The 15,289-nt window shown below is 29.5% G+C and overlaps 5 protein-coding genes across 8 annotated transcripts; 3 read left to right on the top strand and 2 right to left on the bottom strand.

The window, feature by feature from the left end:
- On the bottom strand, nt 1-958 carry Mrps6 (mitochondrial ribosomal protein S6). Its single transcript, XM_072005746.1, has 4 exons — nt 819-958; nt 561-700; nt 322-486; nt 1-240 (listed from the first exon to the last, which is right to left on the bottom strand). The coding sequence occupies exons 1-4, from the start codon at nt 861-863 to the stop codon at nt 138-140; spliced, it is 453 nt and encodes a 150-aa protein (XP_071861847.1). The 5' UTR covers nt 864-958; the 3' UTR covers nt 1-137.
- Nucleotides 959-1,149: 191 nt separating this feature from the next.
- Hsc20 (iron-sulfur cluster co-chaperone protein HscB-like protein, mitochondrial) lies at nt 1,150-2,084 on the top strand. Its single transcript, XM_072005741.1, has 3 exons — nt 1,150-1,518; nt 1,588-1,844; nt 1,915-2,084. Exons 1-3 carry the CDS (start codon nt 1,150-1,152, stop codon nt 2,042-2,044), a joined length of 756 nt encoding a protein of 251 aa, XP_071861842.1. The 3' UTR covers nt 2,045-2,084.
- Nucleotides 2,085-2,204: 120 nt separating this feature from the next.
- Nucleotides 2,205-3,073, bottom strand: Ak6 (adenylate kinase isoenzyme 6). The gene is made up of 3 exons (XM_072005745.1): nt 2,966-3,073; nt 2,715-2,866; nt 2,205-2,616 (listed from the first exon to the last, which is right to left on the bottom strand). Exons 1-3 carry the CDS (start codon nt 3,006-3,008, stop codon nt 2,275-2,277), a joined length of 537 nt encoding a protein of 178 aa, XP_071861846.1. The 5' UTR covers nt 3,009-3,073; the 3' UTR covers nt 2,205-2,274.
- A 388-nt stretch (nt 3,074-3,461) lies between these two features.
- Nucleotides 3,462-9,023, top strand: LOC139988394 (uncharacterized). 4 transcript variants are annotated; one of them, XM_072005737.1, is made up of 3 exons: nt 3,462-3,602; nt 4,233-4,940; nt 5,053-9,023. In XM_072005737.1, exons 2-3 carry the CDS (start codon nt 4,497-4,499, stop codon nt 5,404-5,406), a joined length of 798 nt encoding a protein of 265 aa, XP_071861838.1. In that variant the 5' UTR covers nt 3,462-3,602; nt 4,233-4,496; the 3' UTR covers nt 5,407-9,023. The 4 variants fall into 4 exon arrangements, with proteins under 4 accessions (XP_071861838.1, XP_071861839.1, XP_071861840.1 ...); XM_072005738.1 differs by having other exon boundaries at nt 3,491-3,609; XM_072005739.1 differs by lacking the exon at nt 3,462-3,602 and adding an exon at nt 3,616-3,749.
- Nucleotides 9,024-9,296: 273 nt separating this feature from the next.
- On the top strand, nt 9,297-12,766 carry LOC139988393 (uncharacterized). Its single transcript, XM_072005736.1, has 4 exons — nt 9,297-9,717; nt 10,001-10,396; nt 10,478-10,561; nt 10,638-12,766. The coding sequence occupies exons 1-4, from the start codon at nt 9,697-9,699 to the stop codon at nt 12,723-12,725; spliced, it is 2,589 nt and encodes an 862-aa protein (XP_071861837.1). The 5' UTR covers nt 9,297-9,696; the 3' UTR covers nt 12,726-12,766.
- Nucleotides 12,767-15,289: the final 2,523 nt, after the last annotated feature.

Below are 15,289 nucleotides of genomic sequence, written 5' to 3'. Positions count from 1 at the left end.
TTTACATTTAATAAATTATTTTCATTTTATTTGGCTTTGTCCAAATTTTTATTTACATAGCTCCACAAATTTGTAACTTTTATGTATTTTATTCTTATACTATACATGGTATATTGTATCGTGAACAAGTAATTCATTCATCGCGAGAAAGGATAATAATGAAGATCAGAATTATACTTGAATTGAGATCTGTACCGCTTATGTTTCTTGGCTTGTTCTAAAAGTTTCAACACGCTGGGTCTGTTAAATAAAAAATATATATGAAACAGTTATTACAGATAAAATGTATAAAGACATTATCTAAAGTTTAAAAGTACTTACCTATAAGGTGGAGGTAACATTTCTTCTTCCCATGTGCATTGTATATTCTCAGATGGGATATTTTGTTTATATATTTTTGCTCTAATAATACTTATATTTCTTCCACAATCATCTTCGAGTTTATTAACTTGAGATGGTGGTATATCAAAACAAACCATGAAATGTCTGAATATAATAAGAATTATCTGATTAAGACATATTATTTAAATGTACAAAAGAAAATAATTGTAAATACTTACCTAGCGTGTGTATTAGTTTTACCATGAGCAGATGCTACGTATGGAAGTTGCTTATCACCCCAATTTTCAATTTTTCTAATAAATCCACCTGTCTCGAATATAGAATTTGCCACATTCTTTAAGACAGATGCATATTGTGCCTACAAATATAATTTGATACGAATATAATCATATTTGATTAACAATTAAAAATTTATTTTGAGGTTAAGAAATATATTAAATGTATCTTGTAAAACGTATTACGAATTAATACGATACCTTGTTTGCTATTCGTATTAATAATGGCATTTCGTAGGTCGGCATGTTCGCATAATATGTTTACTTTTAATTTATAATTGAAATTTTATTTGGAACACTACCTCCTTATTGATACTAATTCGAACCACGAAGTATATAACCTAACGTGATATTTTACTACCTATTAAATAGATTTCTCTTATAATATCAAATCATTCATAGCTTATACAATTAACAAATATTTAATGTTGTTAATTGTTAATCTCTTGTCACCAATTAAAAATTACGTATTTATAAGTGTTTATTTCAATATCAAGACATAATAAAGTTATGATAACCTTATGTTGAAATTATGTACTTCAGAAAATCTTTTTTTAATTTTATAAAAAAGCATAACGTCTTCTATTTAAATCTTACACAACAGCAACAAAATTTACACTTGTATTATGTAGATAAAAATTACATCTCTCCTTTCATTTTAACAAACATATCACGATATTCAAGTAATAGTCTGTCAAAATGTTGGAACTGCAATTTTGTATATAAATCTGACTTGTTTTGCTCCAAATGTAAAGTATTACAAGAACCACCTGAAAATTTAACTTATTTCGATATAATAGGAATCCCAAAAGGTTATGATGTTAAAGTTACGGAAATTCAAAAAAAGTATAAGGAGCTCCAAAAACTGCTACATCCTGATAAATTTGGTACCAAATCTGAGGTAAGTGCAGTTTTGATTATAATAGACATACTAATATGTTTATCTCAAAATATGCTTTTTTTTTTACAGAAAGAAAAGCAATTTTCTGAAACCTTATCATCACTAGTGAATAATGCTTATAGCACATTAATACATCCACTAAAAAGAGGATTATACATGTTAAAATTAAATGACATAACAATATCGGAAGAAACAGATAATATGAATGCAGAATTTTTAATGGAAATCATGGAGAAAAATGAAGAAATAGAAGATGTTGGAGATGACGAAGAGAAAATAAAGAAGCTAGTACAAGAAAATGAAACTATGCTAAATAATTTAACAAAGTAATATTTTTTTTATTGAAAAATGAAACCATTATTTTCAGACTAACTAATGAACACATTTTTCATATAGGGAAGTAGCAGATGCATTTCGACAGGAAAATATCAAAAAGGCAGAATCTCTTCTTATACGAATGAAATATTATGATAGTATAAATACTAAATTAAGGAAATTAAAGCATGATCTAGGTATAATAGAATGAACATAATTGCTAGTATCACATTTGTAACATAACATATACATTAATTTTTATGTATAAATATATATTGTTAATGTGAAAAGTATGTTGTAATGTATTTATTGTTTATAAATATAAACATTTTATTCTATATTTAAATCTTTATTTATTAATATATGAATTAAAACTCAAATATTACATTATTTTCTTGTATTTATTATTTTTGTACTGAACGATATTATGCTATAACTTTATTATTCTTCTTGATTATCCAATTTCCACTTATCAATCCATTGACAAATTTTGGCTACATTATCTGGTATTTGATGTATGTTATCGCTTTTCAATTCGTATACGCATTCATTCGAAAAAGTTATTTTTGCCAGATGAAGAATGGTTTCAAATATTTCACACTGTATATTATCTTCTAACTTCCTTCCTGTATAGCCCCTTCTCTCTAAGCGACTATACAAAACAGTATTATTTGTCCTTAATACAAAAACAGCATCAAACCAGTCTTCAGGGAAAAAGTCACACCCATGATAATCAGCTACTACTCCACCTTCAGCTATAAGATCTTCCATTTCATCCAATAACTGCAATTGAAAAACATAGTGTTCATAAATTAATTAATAATTAATTAATTACTAATAGTATTCATAAATATTTAATTAAAATTTCTTTTATAAATTACTTTATCTTCGTCTAAAATAGGACAGTCATATATTTCATCATAATCCTCGAGGCAACCTTTCTCAATAGCTAGTTGACTAACGTCGATATAAATTAACCCCGTCTTTTCACATAAAATACGGGATAATGAACTTTTTCCTACTCCAGGTGTACCTAAATACGAACAGTTTTTATTTAATTTCTGAATGAACAAATTCAGAAGCAGCTATTGTATTTACTTGTTTTAGAAAAAATAGTGGTCATTAAACATACCAGTTATTAAAATGTTTGGAAAGCTTCTATTTTCTTCGGCCATCTTGAAAGTAATACGTATACAAGTAGAAGGTTCTACACTGACTAATGTCCGAGGGCGTTGAAGACCATCTCTAACACTAATCCTGGCTAAGAAGTAAACTGAGAAGTAAACAACGAATTGAATTTTGATAGATTTAAGAACGTTTTAAAATTTTTTCATTTAACTAGCATTTTTGTCACTTTTTACATTCACTATTAATAATAAAAGCTTAAAAAGTTTAAAACTTTAATAAATTTCGTTTAAGTTTCTAGTTTCTGTATAAAAAATCTTTAAGAACTGAAATTAACAATCCCAAATCTATACACGAATTAATGAAGACAAATCACTTTTTATATAAATTAAATTTCTTTCAAAACATATAGAATCCTGTCTTAGGATCTTATGTTAAGAGTGTAAGTTATAATCTGATGGTTTTGAAATTATTTTTCTACATCTGTAATATTACAAATAGGAGCAACTATCGAAGATCTATATTTTTTTACATACTTCATGGACATTGATGCAACGTAACACGTGTTGGGTCGAGTACGTTTATTTAAAGAGAGAGAAGACGTAGTAGTTTCACCAGAAACACGGAATTTTCATCATTGAATTGTAAGAGGTCAATTTAATATTAGTACTAAATCTTTATGTATATCAAACGAAAGTATACGCGGCAGCAGTGAAATATTATGATAAATAAATAATCACCAAGACTGTGAGTTGTGGTATTTCAGGAACAATCGCTCACGGCACGACCTGGTACGACAAGAATGAGCTGGCATAATTCGTTGTGCTCATTATTTCGAAACAATCGTATTTTCAAATTTGATGTACCTTACAATGGTGCCGTTTGCCTTGTTTCTGATTATTAATCGTCGTGATTGCGGTGTAATTCGTCAATATTGTTTCTTTAAATGATTTTCCTAACCTGAGTTATTATGGTTCATAACCTAATTAATACCCATAACATATTGTTGTGTAGTTCTACTGTGAAACGAAATCAGTCGTTTTGTGTGTCTATATACCTATCTATAATATAATGCAACAAGTCATGTGTACTTAATATAATCAAAATTTACTTGTTTAAATGTTTTTTCCCATTTGACCATTAGAAAAACAAACAAACAAGATTCTTATAGACACATATGTGAGCTTAGTTTTATAGAATATTAGTGAATATAAACTTATAAAACATTGAACTTTTGAATGATTTGTTACTAATAATCTTTTATGTAATTTCAGGTAGGAATAATAAAAGATAATTGGAATAAACTGCGCATGTGAAAGTAACAGTAAAATAGCTTAGTAAAGGCTGTTTTCGAAACAAAAATAAAAGAAAAACATCATAGATCATACAAAATTTAGGCATTGCTGCGGTGCAGAAGGGCTCTATGTGCTCCACATCAGCTTCAGCAAATGATACTTTAGTTTTCAAGAATATTGTATCACAGCATCGAAGGAGAATTTCATCTGCAAATTATAAACTTGGTACACGACAGAGACAACATGCGCAACGAGATTACTGCAGCAGTACTATTCTTAGTACAGCTGATAGAAAAAAACGAAAAATTTAGTCCTGATCAATTGGAATGTTTTAAACGACGTTTGGTGGAATTGTTGACGGAACGTTTTAAAAATCATTGGTTTCCTGACAAGCCATTCAAAGGCCAAGGTTATCGTTGTATTCGTGTAAATGGTCATAATCGGAGGGATGCAACTTTAGAGAGTGCTGCCAATGCTGCTGGAGTAAAATATGAAGATCTATCATTACCAGTAGAATTAACGCTTTGGGTTGATCCCAATGAAGTTTGCTGCCGATTTGGAGAGAGCAAAGGGTCATATTGTACATTGGCATCATTTGACGATAAGGAAAATACTGTACCAATTTTTCAAGGAAATGAAGGATTAGAAAAGGAAAATAAACAATCTGAGGGGCCGACTAAGATACAGGTTAATATATGTTGCTATGTACATGTCTATATTTCTTTTCTCTTAATAATAAGAGATAAGAAAAGTAATTAAAAAAATTAAGTAAGAAATAATATATTTTTATGTCTTACAGAAATCCCCTTTGACTAGTAATACAGATCAGCAACAAAAATCAAAACCACTAAGCTCTGCTAATCAAAATCAACAGCATAGCAATAATGGTACAGGTAGGAAACGCAATCTAAACAGCCCGAGATTGCACCTAAATAGAAACCGTTCCTGGTTTGGTCACTCCTTCAGTATGGGCTATGGTCCTCATCCAATAAGTCAACCATGGTATAATATTATGCCTCCTCATTTTTTGGGTGGTCCATCTCCACCTCCTTTTATGGGTCACAGAGGAAACAAATGGATTCATCCACCATCCTACCCTACAGGACCTACCCGGTTCCATCATTGGTCTCCCAAAGCTGCTCTTAAAGTATAAAGAATCCCTCCTTATGAAAGTAGTTAAGAAATCTGTTCCTTTTTATAAATAAGATTACAACATTTTTTTACCAATTTAAAAATTTTATGTTTTGATGTAAAACTACATGACATTTATAGGAATTCTAAAAATATATTGTTATTATTAAGATTATTATTTACATTTCAATATGAACGTCTTTGTATTAGGAACAGGTTTATTAACATTTCAGTGACGAGAATTATCCATTCTGTAATTACAAATGACCTTGTTCGAATTACGACTAAGGCTTACGATTTTTTATGATGAGAAATGTTGCATTATTACATGTTATACATAAATAATTAATTGAATGATAGATGTTTAATTCCGGATGCAAGGTTGCTTGTAAAATATTAGATTAGTCAGAATTTAATTAGAATGAATTAAGTCAATGGTGTATAAGACGTAAAAAAGATAAATGTCATATCACTTGTGACACTCTTTCTGATTAATCCTTGAAAAAAGGATTTAGTAGGAGATGGATCGTAGGTATTTCGAGAGGAAGCAGTATTGATTTTAAGTGAATTTCTTAAATTGAATACAATTCTTCTTTAAATTATATGTAATAAATTTTAATGCCTTATACAGGCGATCTCAGTTCATTAAATAACATTTCATGTTTGAAATTCTATCATGTAATAGAGATGAAGAGTTTCAAAGGAAATTCTTTTCTGTCATGTGTATATATGTAGTGTATTCACGATAACTGGAGCTTCAAAGTTCGCCTTATTTTTCAGTATTGTTATAGCAAAGAAAAAAATAGAGAATTTAGAAAATATGATCTATCAACTTGTTAAGATAGTAATACTCTATAACAATATTGACAAACCATGTAAGCTTTGAAATTCTAGTAACACTGATTTGAGAATGACGTTTGACAAGTTCAAATCAAGTTTTACTGTATATTACTATATTGCGTTAACGAATAGAGAGAAACAATGTCGCTTCTGAATTTGCAGGTCTGTGGTGCAAAGAAATTTAGTATATTTTCGCTTTAAAGGCACATCATACCTGTTATGTAATACATACTGCCTCCCGTAGAGATTCTCTTAATAATCGTTTATGTTAGAAGATTATTAACAAGTGCATGAATTTCATAATTAACGTACACTTACAAAAATGATGATTTATTTTAATCATGCTCTATATGAAAATATATTGAGCTTATTGCTTTTAAGTAAAACCACTAAAACTTAGCATTTAAGAATATACATAATGGATGTTAGTAGATCTATAGCTTATCACAGTTGAAACTTTAATTCTATCATATTAATGCAAATGTGTACATTCAATTCAATTCTTGTATATTGTAGACAATTGATAACATCATAGTAATTTATGCTCTTGCTTTGTTAACAACATAAATATATGTTTGATTCTTATTTGGGAATTATCTATGTATGAAGGACTCAAAAACCAAATCAAATAAATAAGCCTCTTAATTATTACTTCATACAGTATTTTGAATGTTACAATAGTTTACTATTTTTACATCTTGCTGTTTACCTACAATTGTTTCATTCAGATATATTTATGTAAATGTACATATTACGATATTTATAGATGTAACAAAATAATATTCTTTAATTTTTATATTTAAACACTACTAGTGTTTGGTTTTTGAACCTTTCACACATACGCGAACGTTTTAATATCATACATATTTAAAGTATGCAATTTTGTTCAGTTTATGTTGTAACATAGAGTTATTCATAAAGGTAACTTTCACTTTATTTATGCAATTTTAATGTGAGAATTACTTTTAAGAGTGAATTAATATTGTATGTGAAATGCAGTATGCGGTGTATTTTATTAGTACATTATTAATTTATATGGTTAAATCATTTTATGAACTTTTCGTTAATATTCTAAAACACAAAATTGGCGGAAATGTGGAAAATTTAAATCAGATAGGATAGGTGTTATTATCCACTACGTACTATAAATCTATTTGATGACACAAATTTGAATATTGTTGCTAGATGCACTTAGTGCCCTTAGATAAATTTCTAAAGATATAAACAGATACAACATAAATATTATTGAGCAGACTGTGTTAAGGAATTTTAATCAAATATGTAGTATAAATTTTGCAACTTTCATGTTCAACATTTAGCATTGTTTAATATATGCATGAAATTTGCTGTATTGTAGGTGTTTCTTGTGTTCAATTTGTTAAAACTTATTCAGAAGAGTCATTTTGTTGTTATGAAAGGTATAAAAATTCTATATAGATATTATAATGTATATGTAGAGTTAAGCAATGTTGCATTCGGACATATTCTTTTATTAATATATATGATGCTCAACATTTGAAATGTTCCAAACTTTTTAATTGTGTTCATATATTAAAAAAAAAAGAAAGAAAGAAAGAAAGAAAAGATACACTTTATGCTCCATACAATAAACATATTCAAATAATAGAAAATATTCAGAAACAATTTTTTGATAAAAAAATCTATATTCAACTAACATGTGATAAAACACGTAGTATTAATGTACATTTGCATTCTTGACAAGAAAAAAATGACAAAGATTTTAGGCAAAAAAATATTCCCTTTTATATAAAAAATTCTTTTATATCTGTATCTTCTTAAGTACATACATTATAGCTAGGCATTAACATTGACAAGTGAATATAGTGCTTTGGCGTAAAAAATTGAAGTTCTTCAGATTGTTAAAAAAAAAACAAAACAAAAAAGAAAAAAAAACAAAAGAAATTTACACAATATTAAAGAAAAAATCGAAGATTTCAATTTGAAATACTTTTTTTTTGTATATTCAATACTTAGAGAAAAATTTTAACATTTCATTGTACATTCTATTATCGTCTATGAGACTGTACTTTACAATCGTGTAGAAACAATGTATCCAAGAAGGAAAACAGGTTTGATATTAGGCTTTAATGTTTGGATCATTTCGATTGTAGGGTAAGGCACTATATAAACATATGCATATATTCTATCACTGCTGTGTCATATGTTATAAATCTACTTCTTGCATAATTATGCAATGATAATTATAATCCTGTTCTACAACCACATTGATCTTCGCATTTTTTCATAACTTTAAATATATATATCTGTTCAATATTTTGTTTCGTGTTATCTAATAAAAACTATATTAGACATTCAAGCAAAATACTTATACATCATTAATTGTACAACCTCTTTACTTTTACCATTACAATCAAAATTTCTAGAATTATTAATTAATAATGAATGAAATTTCAAAATATTCTAGGAAGACTCGTATCTGTACTAGAAAAACATAAAGATTCATAATAAAATCGTATTATTAATTACAAATTAATTTTTACTCTATTATTTTATAGGTAATGAGTTGCCTTTTCGGATATAATGAAATAGAAATTGTTTTCATTTCGTCTTTATTAATTTTTGGTTTTTATTTAATGCCAATTTAAAATTACACAATGCATTTTTTTGTAAATGAGAAAATAATAATTTGTAACGTCTGTTATTTTTTCGAATATTATACGAAACATATTGTTATATTATTATCATTAACATTTGTATGATTACAAACATTATATATGAGATATAATAAACACTTAATAAATATTTCTGCAAATTAAATGTCTCTTATTCTTCAAAATCCATTTTATTAATATCTTCAACGTATATATTTCAGGTATAGGCAAAAATCTACTAAGTTTCAAAAATTGCATTAATCTCTATTATTTTTCCGCGTTTATTCAATAGATAAGATGGCTATATCTTGACATCCAATAAGAAATGTGTATATTTTCTGAGTTGTTTCATTGGTTATTCATAAATAGTTTGTTAAGTACGATTTTCATTATTGAAAATTTCTCTTTGAATTTTCCTTTTTATTCGATAATTGTTTTCTTTTCTTCGAATAAACTTATGATACATTATAAAAAGTAGTGAAAGTAATGTAGTAGCGCCATAAAGGTAATTGAAAACATCTGTAACTTAGTTGAAGTTGACGATTGAATTACTTCGATGTGTTAGATGTGTGGCAGACGACAGAGAACTTTGCAATCTGTCATTTCGAAGCTAATCGCAACGATATTTTATTAAACATTAGCTATTTCATAAAAACGACTCTTATCACATAGTTTGCCATAGTAGTTGACTATGTTATAGGAAAATAAATTACGTTGGAACGTGTAGAAACTATCCATATTTCTGTTCGAATTGAACGACAGGGTTATGAGGCTCCAATTTCGAAGTCTCGCTATTCCTAAATATTTTTTCAGTGTTTTTGATATAATTTGCACATTACATGATGGCTGAAAAATGTAAGGTATGTATGTTAATAGGAACTAGGTATTACACATATGTAATAATAATTAATATTTGGATAAAACCATATGATCAAATTATCAAACCTTAAAATTTTTATTAGTATTGATTTTAATCAAACAAATAATAACTAATAACATAATTACAGTTAGGAAAAAAATAAATTTTTAATACTTAAGTGTAGTTAGTACTCAAGTATATTTAATTGACCTTTAATCGTTTTTTTATAACAGTATTCTTAAGTACCATATGTGAACATTATTTTTGCTAATTATGTATTTCAGGAATGCGGGTGCAAATGTATGAGCTGCAATCAAAATGATCAGCAACATGGAGAAATGCACTTACATGTAGAAATAGAAAATTTGCGCCAACGTTTAGTGGAAAAAGATAATCACATTGTAACAATGGAGACACAATTCTTAAACGAAGCTGATAAGTTTCCAAATGGAGAACTAGCCTCCATGAAGGAGGAACTTTTAATTTGGCAAGAGAAGTATTCAAGATTACATGAAGCTCACAAACGTGTTCAGAAAGTAAATCAAAATCTTGAGGATAAATTATTAAGGATCGTAGATAAATGTGAAACAGAAAAAAGTGCATTTACTAAGGATATCGCAACTTTATCTCATAGATTAGCCGATGCAAATTATACAATACATCGTTTAACCCAAGATAATGTATGTTTTAAGTATAAAATTTTGATGGTTCCCTTAGGATGTATTACGAATAAAGCTGCTGTAAATAATATTTTATTTTAGGAAAAATATCGGAATGATGTAAATTTGGCAATACAACTTCTTCAGTGTAAGCCTTCTAATTTTGTCGGACAAAAATATGATTCTGTAAGTTATACTTATTATACTGTGAAATAGTTAATTTGTAATATGAAAAAAATACTTAAAAATCAATTTATTTCAGCTACCCTCTGAGGTACAAGCCAAAGTTAGAACATATATCGCACAAAAGAAACATTCCAATGATACTGCACCTGCTGACATGAAAAGTATTACAGTACCAATTTCAACGTTTCCTCCAACAGCAATGGTATATAACGTAACTAAGCCTGTAGTTGAAAACAATAGCGATGATGATACAGATGAATCCAAGCCACCGGTGGATGTCGTCTCGGCAGCAATAATGGCAAAAGTTTTAGAAGATCGAGAGAAAGAGAGAGTATTTGGCAAACATTGTGACACATGTACTTGTCACAGAAGTATCTTAATGGTTGATGCTGAAACTCAAACTAATATGCCAAATGTTTTTTCTTGTAATGAATGTACAATGAAGTATGCACAAAATATAGAGAAACACTCTGATAATTTGAAAAATATCGACAAAAGTTGCCAAAATAAAGGCAGTCAAAACTCTTTGGTGCATGTAGTTTACCACGAGGGAAATGAAAGCGTTAGTAGTAAAGTACACTATCAGAACAATTGTACAAAGATTAGTAATCACCAACAGCTATCCACAAGAGACAAATTTTTAAGTAGGAATGCTAAAATTATAGACAGTTTAAAGGAAGATGGTCGTGTAAATGTTAATGTGAAAGTTAATTTTAATAAGAAAAATTCAATACGCCGTAGCGATCCGCAACACCAAAGTGTATTCCAAAATCAGAACGAGAACACGATTAAACAGATAATAACTCACAAAACAGGCGATACATGCGTTAATGGTAAAATAAATATTGATAAAGGAAAGCAAACGAAACTGAAGTGTGAGTTACAAATCGATGGGAAATTCAGTTCGAATTCTTGGAATAAATTGGACAAGGAATCTTCTAGTTGTAGTTACATAGTTCCTGAAAATTGTAAAAACTACTTTGATAGAAAAGAACCGAGTCAGATTGATATTATTAATGATAGACTATGGAAAAACGAGTGGACGAGATTAAAGTCACAGAATAAAACGAAAGAAAGTAAGGACAAAGTTAACAGTGACATGGAGATCGATATAATTAACGATAGGATCTGGAAAAATGATAGATCAGCTCAAGAAATTCATCATCCGACGCAATTAACTTTAATAGAAGTCAAGAATATTGATAGTGTTACACAACAGAATGATTCTGGACAAGTGGAAGTAGCCACTAGCCCAAGTTTTAGTAGCGATAGTATTGTAATTTCAACTTCCGATCCTTCCAGTAGCTCTAGTGATGTCGCTCAATTAACTGGACTGCGTTTGCATAATGTTAGTAATTTGAAATCTAATACTCAGAACAGAATAACCGGTCCAAGGAATTGTCTCGTAAGAGTAACACCTGGATCGAAGAATATTCTCTTAGATAATGCTGGACATTATAAAACTGTATTATACACTAGTGGAAATAATAAACCAAATACCGCTTTAGTTCATTCGAAGAAATTGTCTCGGTCTGGATCTGAAAGAACAATTTCAACCAGTAGCGAAGAAAGTACTCCTATGTTGTTACATGACAATAACCAACTGCAAAGAGTAGCTGAATGGGTTCAATCGTCGGTTCACATGGATAATTCTGGGTCAAATTATACGGAGTTAAAGCCTAATGAAAATATAATGGACAAAAGTCTTTCGTTAACATATTTAGACGAGTCACACACGAAGTGCAAATCGATCGAAAACAATCGAGAACTATATGAGAATTCATTGGAAAACAAATGCAAGGATTTAGTGATGAACGTCCAAGAGTTTGAAGAAGGAAATTTAAATAACGATGTAAATAATTTTTCATTGGCTGTAAATAACTCTGATATAGAAAAGGAGAAAGATTTAATATCTTTCGATGTTCCAACGGAAGAGGAGAAAGTTTTGCCTAAAATTTCGAAGAAAGCAAATCCTGTGGATTTTGATTACGAAGTCAAGATCACTAAAGAAATGGAGGAAACTTATTTAAAACTTGCAGCGAGTTTAGATCCTGTCGCGTTAAGCTTATCGAGCACGGATAATGCAGATTTAACGATCGAGAAATACAGGAAAGATCATAAGAGATTTCAAAGGAGTTACGATAAGACGGGATCAAAAGTGTAAAGTATTCCAGCAAATATTTCAAACAAATTATTACTATTTCAGCAGGGAGTTCCTTTAAAGATAACAGAGCATTATTTTTTGTAACTACGTGAAACTAAGGCTGTACCAAGAACAGTAGCTTAGGGTAAAACATTCTATACAGCACTGCAGATATAGAATTATATTTATTTAATTTGTATAGGTAACAGTAATACAGCAATATTTCTGTCTTGTGAATAAATGTCCAATTTCATAATATTGCAATCACACGACATTGCTGAACACGTTATTGTTTAACAGCTATATTAGCCAATTATTTTATAGTTATGTACGTGTATAGTTTAGTTCAAACTAGTTAAAAATCAAATTAAGGCTTCTTTTTCTTTTTCTCTCTCTCTCTCTCTCTCTCTCTCTCTCTTAAGTAAATTCGATACTGAAATGCTTTATGCTAATGATGATGCAATGGATACTGTCACTTACTTTTTCTCCTTTGATTCTCTACAGTTTTGTATAGATCGATCGAAATCGAAAACGTAGCCCGACTAAATTAGATGTCTAAACTTTTATTCTTGTTACTGCGATTAAATATTATAGGACGAATTGCGTTCACGTGTATTCAAACGAGACAATATTTAACAAAAATTCGTTATCAAAATATCGGAACACTGTACCCATAATGCGGTACATTAGTGCATACTACATACTTCCAGTCATTAGAGCTACATCACGCTACATGATATTTCGCGTTGCAAGACGAGGTCTTTTAAAATTCATTTGATACGACAAACACTGTAACGACGGTAGTATTTCATATCGTTAATGTATAACATTTTGATCGTTTTAATTCTTATAAAATGTATTCGTGGAACGTTCTATGAACTTCGTTGGGTCGCGTTCACGCAGGATGGATTCGTAAAAATCGCGAGGGAAACGTTTTCGTAAGAAAGATTTGTTTCGCGCAGAGATTATCGTCTGTGTTAAAGAGTAATTACGGTACCAAAGTTAAGAAGCTAATATGTTTAGTACTTCTTTAATGTTTCGCGTAATAATAATACTTCATAGTATAATTATCTACTTTCTGTTGTACGTATTGTTGCACGTTTATTTTAAAGAATGCCTAAAATCTCCGCGAGAAGATGACGATTACAATACCGCAGTCATATAATTAAAGTAAACTGGATCGTTACCTGATTTCGATGTTAATCCAAGCTCGCTGTACTTTGGTCGAATTACAACCGATCTCTTCAAGAAAAAAAAAAAAAAAAAAAAAAAAAAGAAAAAAGGAGAATAAAAGATATAACAATAAAAACTAGAAAAAAAAAAAAAAAAAGAAAAAATAGTTCAACAAATGAGAAGAGAAACGACGTAAACTTCTACTCGCTCTACAAGTTTTTAGCATTCTAACGCCAATAAAAAGAATTTCTTCGAAATTGTTCCTTAAACCGTACTTTCACAAATTATTATGGATGTCGATAAAGTGATCATTATCGCTACTATAACTACCATGAAGAAAGGAGATTCTAATCAAAGTGGCTTTGCGAAGAAACATTTAGCGGCCACTATAATAATGATTGTATATGTTAATAATTTTTCCCAGTGAAAGAGTTAAGTAAAATTGCTAGTCTTGCGGTTCACAAATTTTATCGAAATAAGATATTGTGTTCAATTGGAAAACACGAATGTTACGATCAATTGCGAAGTAATGTTTTTCCCTAATTTTCGATTTACGAAATATTTATGCAACAAATTTATCGTGCATGGAATAGAAAGTTACGTGGAATAACGCAGTGATCGAAGATGTGCATTCGAAAAATATTAATTAGAAGTAATTATCGTGTCGTGAACAACACGTTAAAACGTTGCGAATCTACGCGCAGATCTAACCATTTATTATACACACGTAAGGATATACACAAGAGGAAAAATAAATCTCGCAAAGATTGCATATTTTTAGGCTGTTCACCTATACAGAAACTTCAGCGGCGATGAAATTCGAACGAAAATCCGCGCGTTCTGCGAAGCCGATTGATTTTTATCGTGACTCGTTAAACGCAACGCGTTTTGAGTTAACGACTATTAATTAAGGAGGGTGCATGAGTCACCGGTATATCGGTGCTTAAGTTCTGAATATTCAAAGAGCAATGGAAAATATCGATCGAGAACACGTCGCCAAGTATATTTCCGTCGGTTTCAATTTTTTCTCAGGTGAAACATCCCTCTACGAAGGCAATCAACGAATATCGTTATTATAGGAAGAATATTAAAAAAAAAAAAAAAAAAAAAAAAATAATGCAGTGCTTCGAATATTCGTAAGATTATAATTATTAGAAAGCTGGATAAAAGATTTGGTCGATTTAAGTTTGCCAAATAATTCTTTTGAATAAAAACGTTTGAAGTAATTTTTATCGATACGCTGCACAGTAAACAAGGAGTTATCTAATTCAACCTCTTCATCTGCTTCCACTTAAAACTGTAAACAAATCAATAAAACGTTATCAAGTAAAAAAGCCAAAGGTTTTGCAACACGAACGTACCGATGCATGAGTCGGCGAAAAAGCAAAGACTCGCTTGTTCAGGATTGCGCC

This window comes from Bombus fervidus, chromosome 6 (assembly GCF_041682495.2).
Source record: "Bombus fervidus isolate BK054 chromosome 6, iyBomFerv1, whole genome shotgun sequence".
Classification (NCBI taxonomy): Eukaryota; Metazoa; Arthropoda; class Insecta; order Hymenoptera; family Apidae; genus Bombus; species Bombus fervidus.
The sequence above is the reverse complement of the archived record's forward strand: the minus strand, read 5'-3'. Positions and strand labels throughout refer to the sequence as shown.

Coding starts and splice junctions, on each gene's coding strand:
- Mrps6 (XM_072005746.1), bottom strand. CDS start 863: ATGCCGACCTACGAAATGCCATTATTAATACGAATAGCAAACAAG. Junction 701..818: donor TAATACGAATAGCAAACAAG/GTATCGTATTAA, acceptor TTATATTTGTAG/GCACAATATGCATCTGTCTT. Junction 487..560: donor AAAACTAATACACACGCTAG/GTAAGTATTTAC, acceptor TATTATATTCAG/ACATTTCATGGTTTGTTTTG.
- Hsc20 (XM_072005741.1), top strand. CDS start 1,150: ATGTACTTCAGAAAATCTTTTTTTAATTTTATAAAAAAGCATAACGTC. Junction 1,519..1,587: donor AATTTGGTACCAAATCTGAG/GTAAGTGCAGTT, acceptor TTTTTTTTACAG/AAAGAAAAGCAATTTTCTGA. Junction 1,845..1,914: donor ATGCTAAATAATTTAACAAA/GTAATATTTTTT, acceptor TTTTTCATATAG/GGAAGTAGCAGATGCATTTC.
- Ak6 (XM_072005745.1), bottom strand. CDS start 3,008: ATGGCCGAAGAAAATAGAAGCTTTCCAAACATTTTAATAACTG. Junction 2,867..2,965: donor TCCAAACATTTTAATAACTG/GTATGTTTAATG, acceptor GTTCGTATTTAG/GTACACCTGGAGTAGGAAAA. Junction 2,617..2,714: donor CTATTTTAGACGAAGATAAA/GTAATTTATAAA, acceptor TTTCAATTGCAG/TTATTGGATGAAATGGAAGA.
- LOC139988394 (XM_072005737.1), top strand. CDS start 4,497: ATGCGCAACGAGATTACTGCAGCAGTACTATTCTTAGTACAGCTGATA. Junction 4,941..5,052: donor AGGGGCCGACTAAGATACAG/GTTAATATATGT, acceptor TATGTCTTACAG/AAATCCCCTTTGACTAGTAA.
- LOC139988393 (XM_072005736.1), top strand. CDS start 9,697: ATGATGGCTGAAAAATGTAAG. Junction 10,397..10,477: donor ATCGTTTAACCCAAGATAAT/GTATGTTTTAAG, acceptor ATTTTATTTTAG/GAAAAATATCGGAATGATGT. Junction 10,562..10,637: donor TCGGACAAAAATATGATTCT/GTAAGTTATACT, acceptor AATTTATTTCAG/CTACCCTCTGAGGTACAAGC.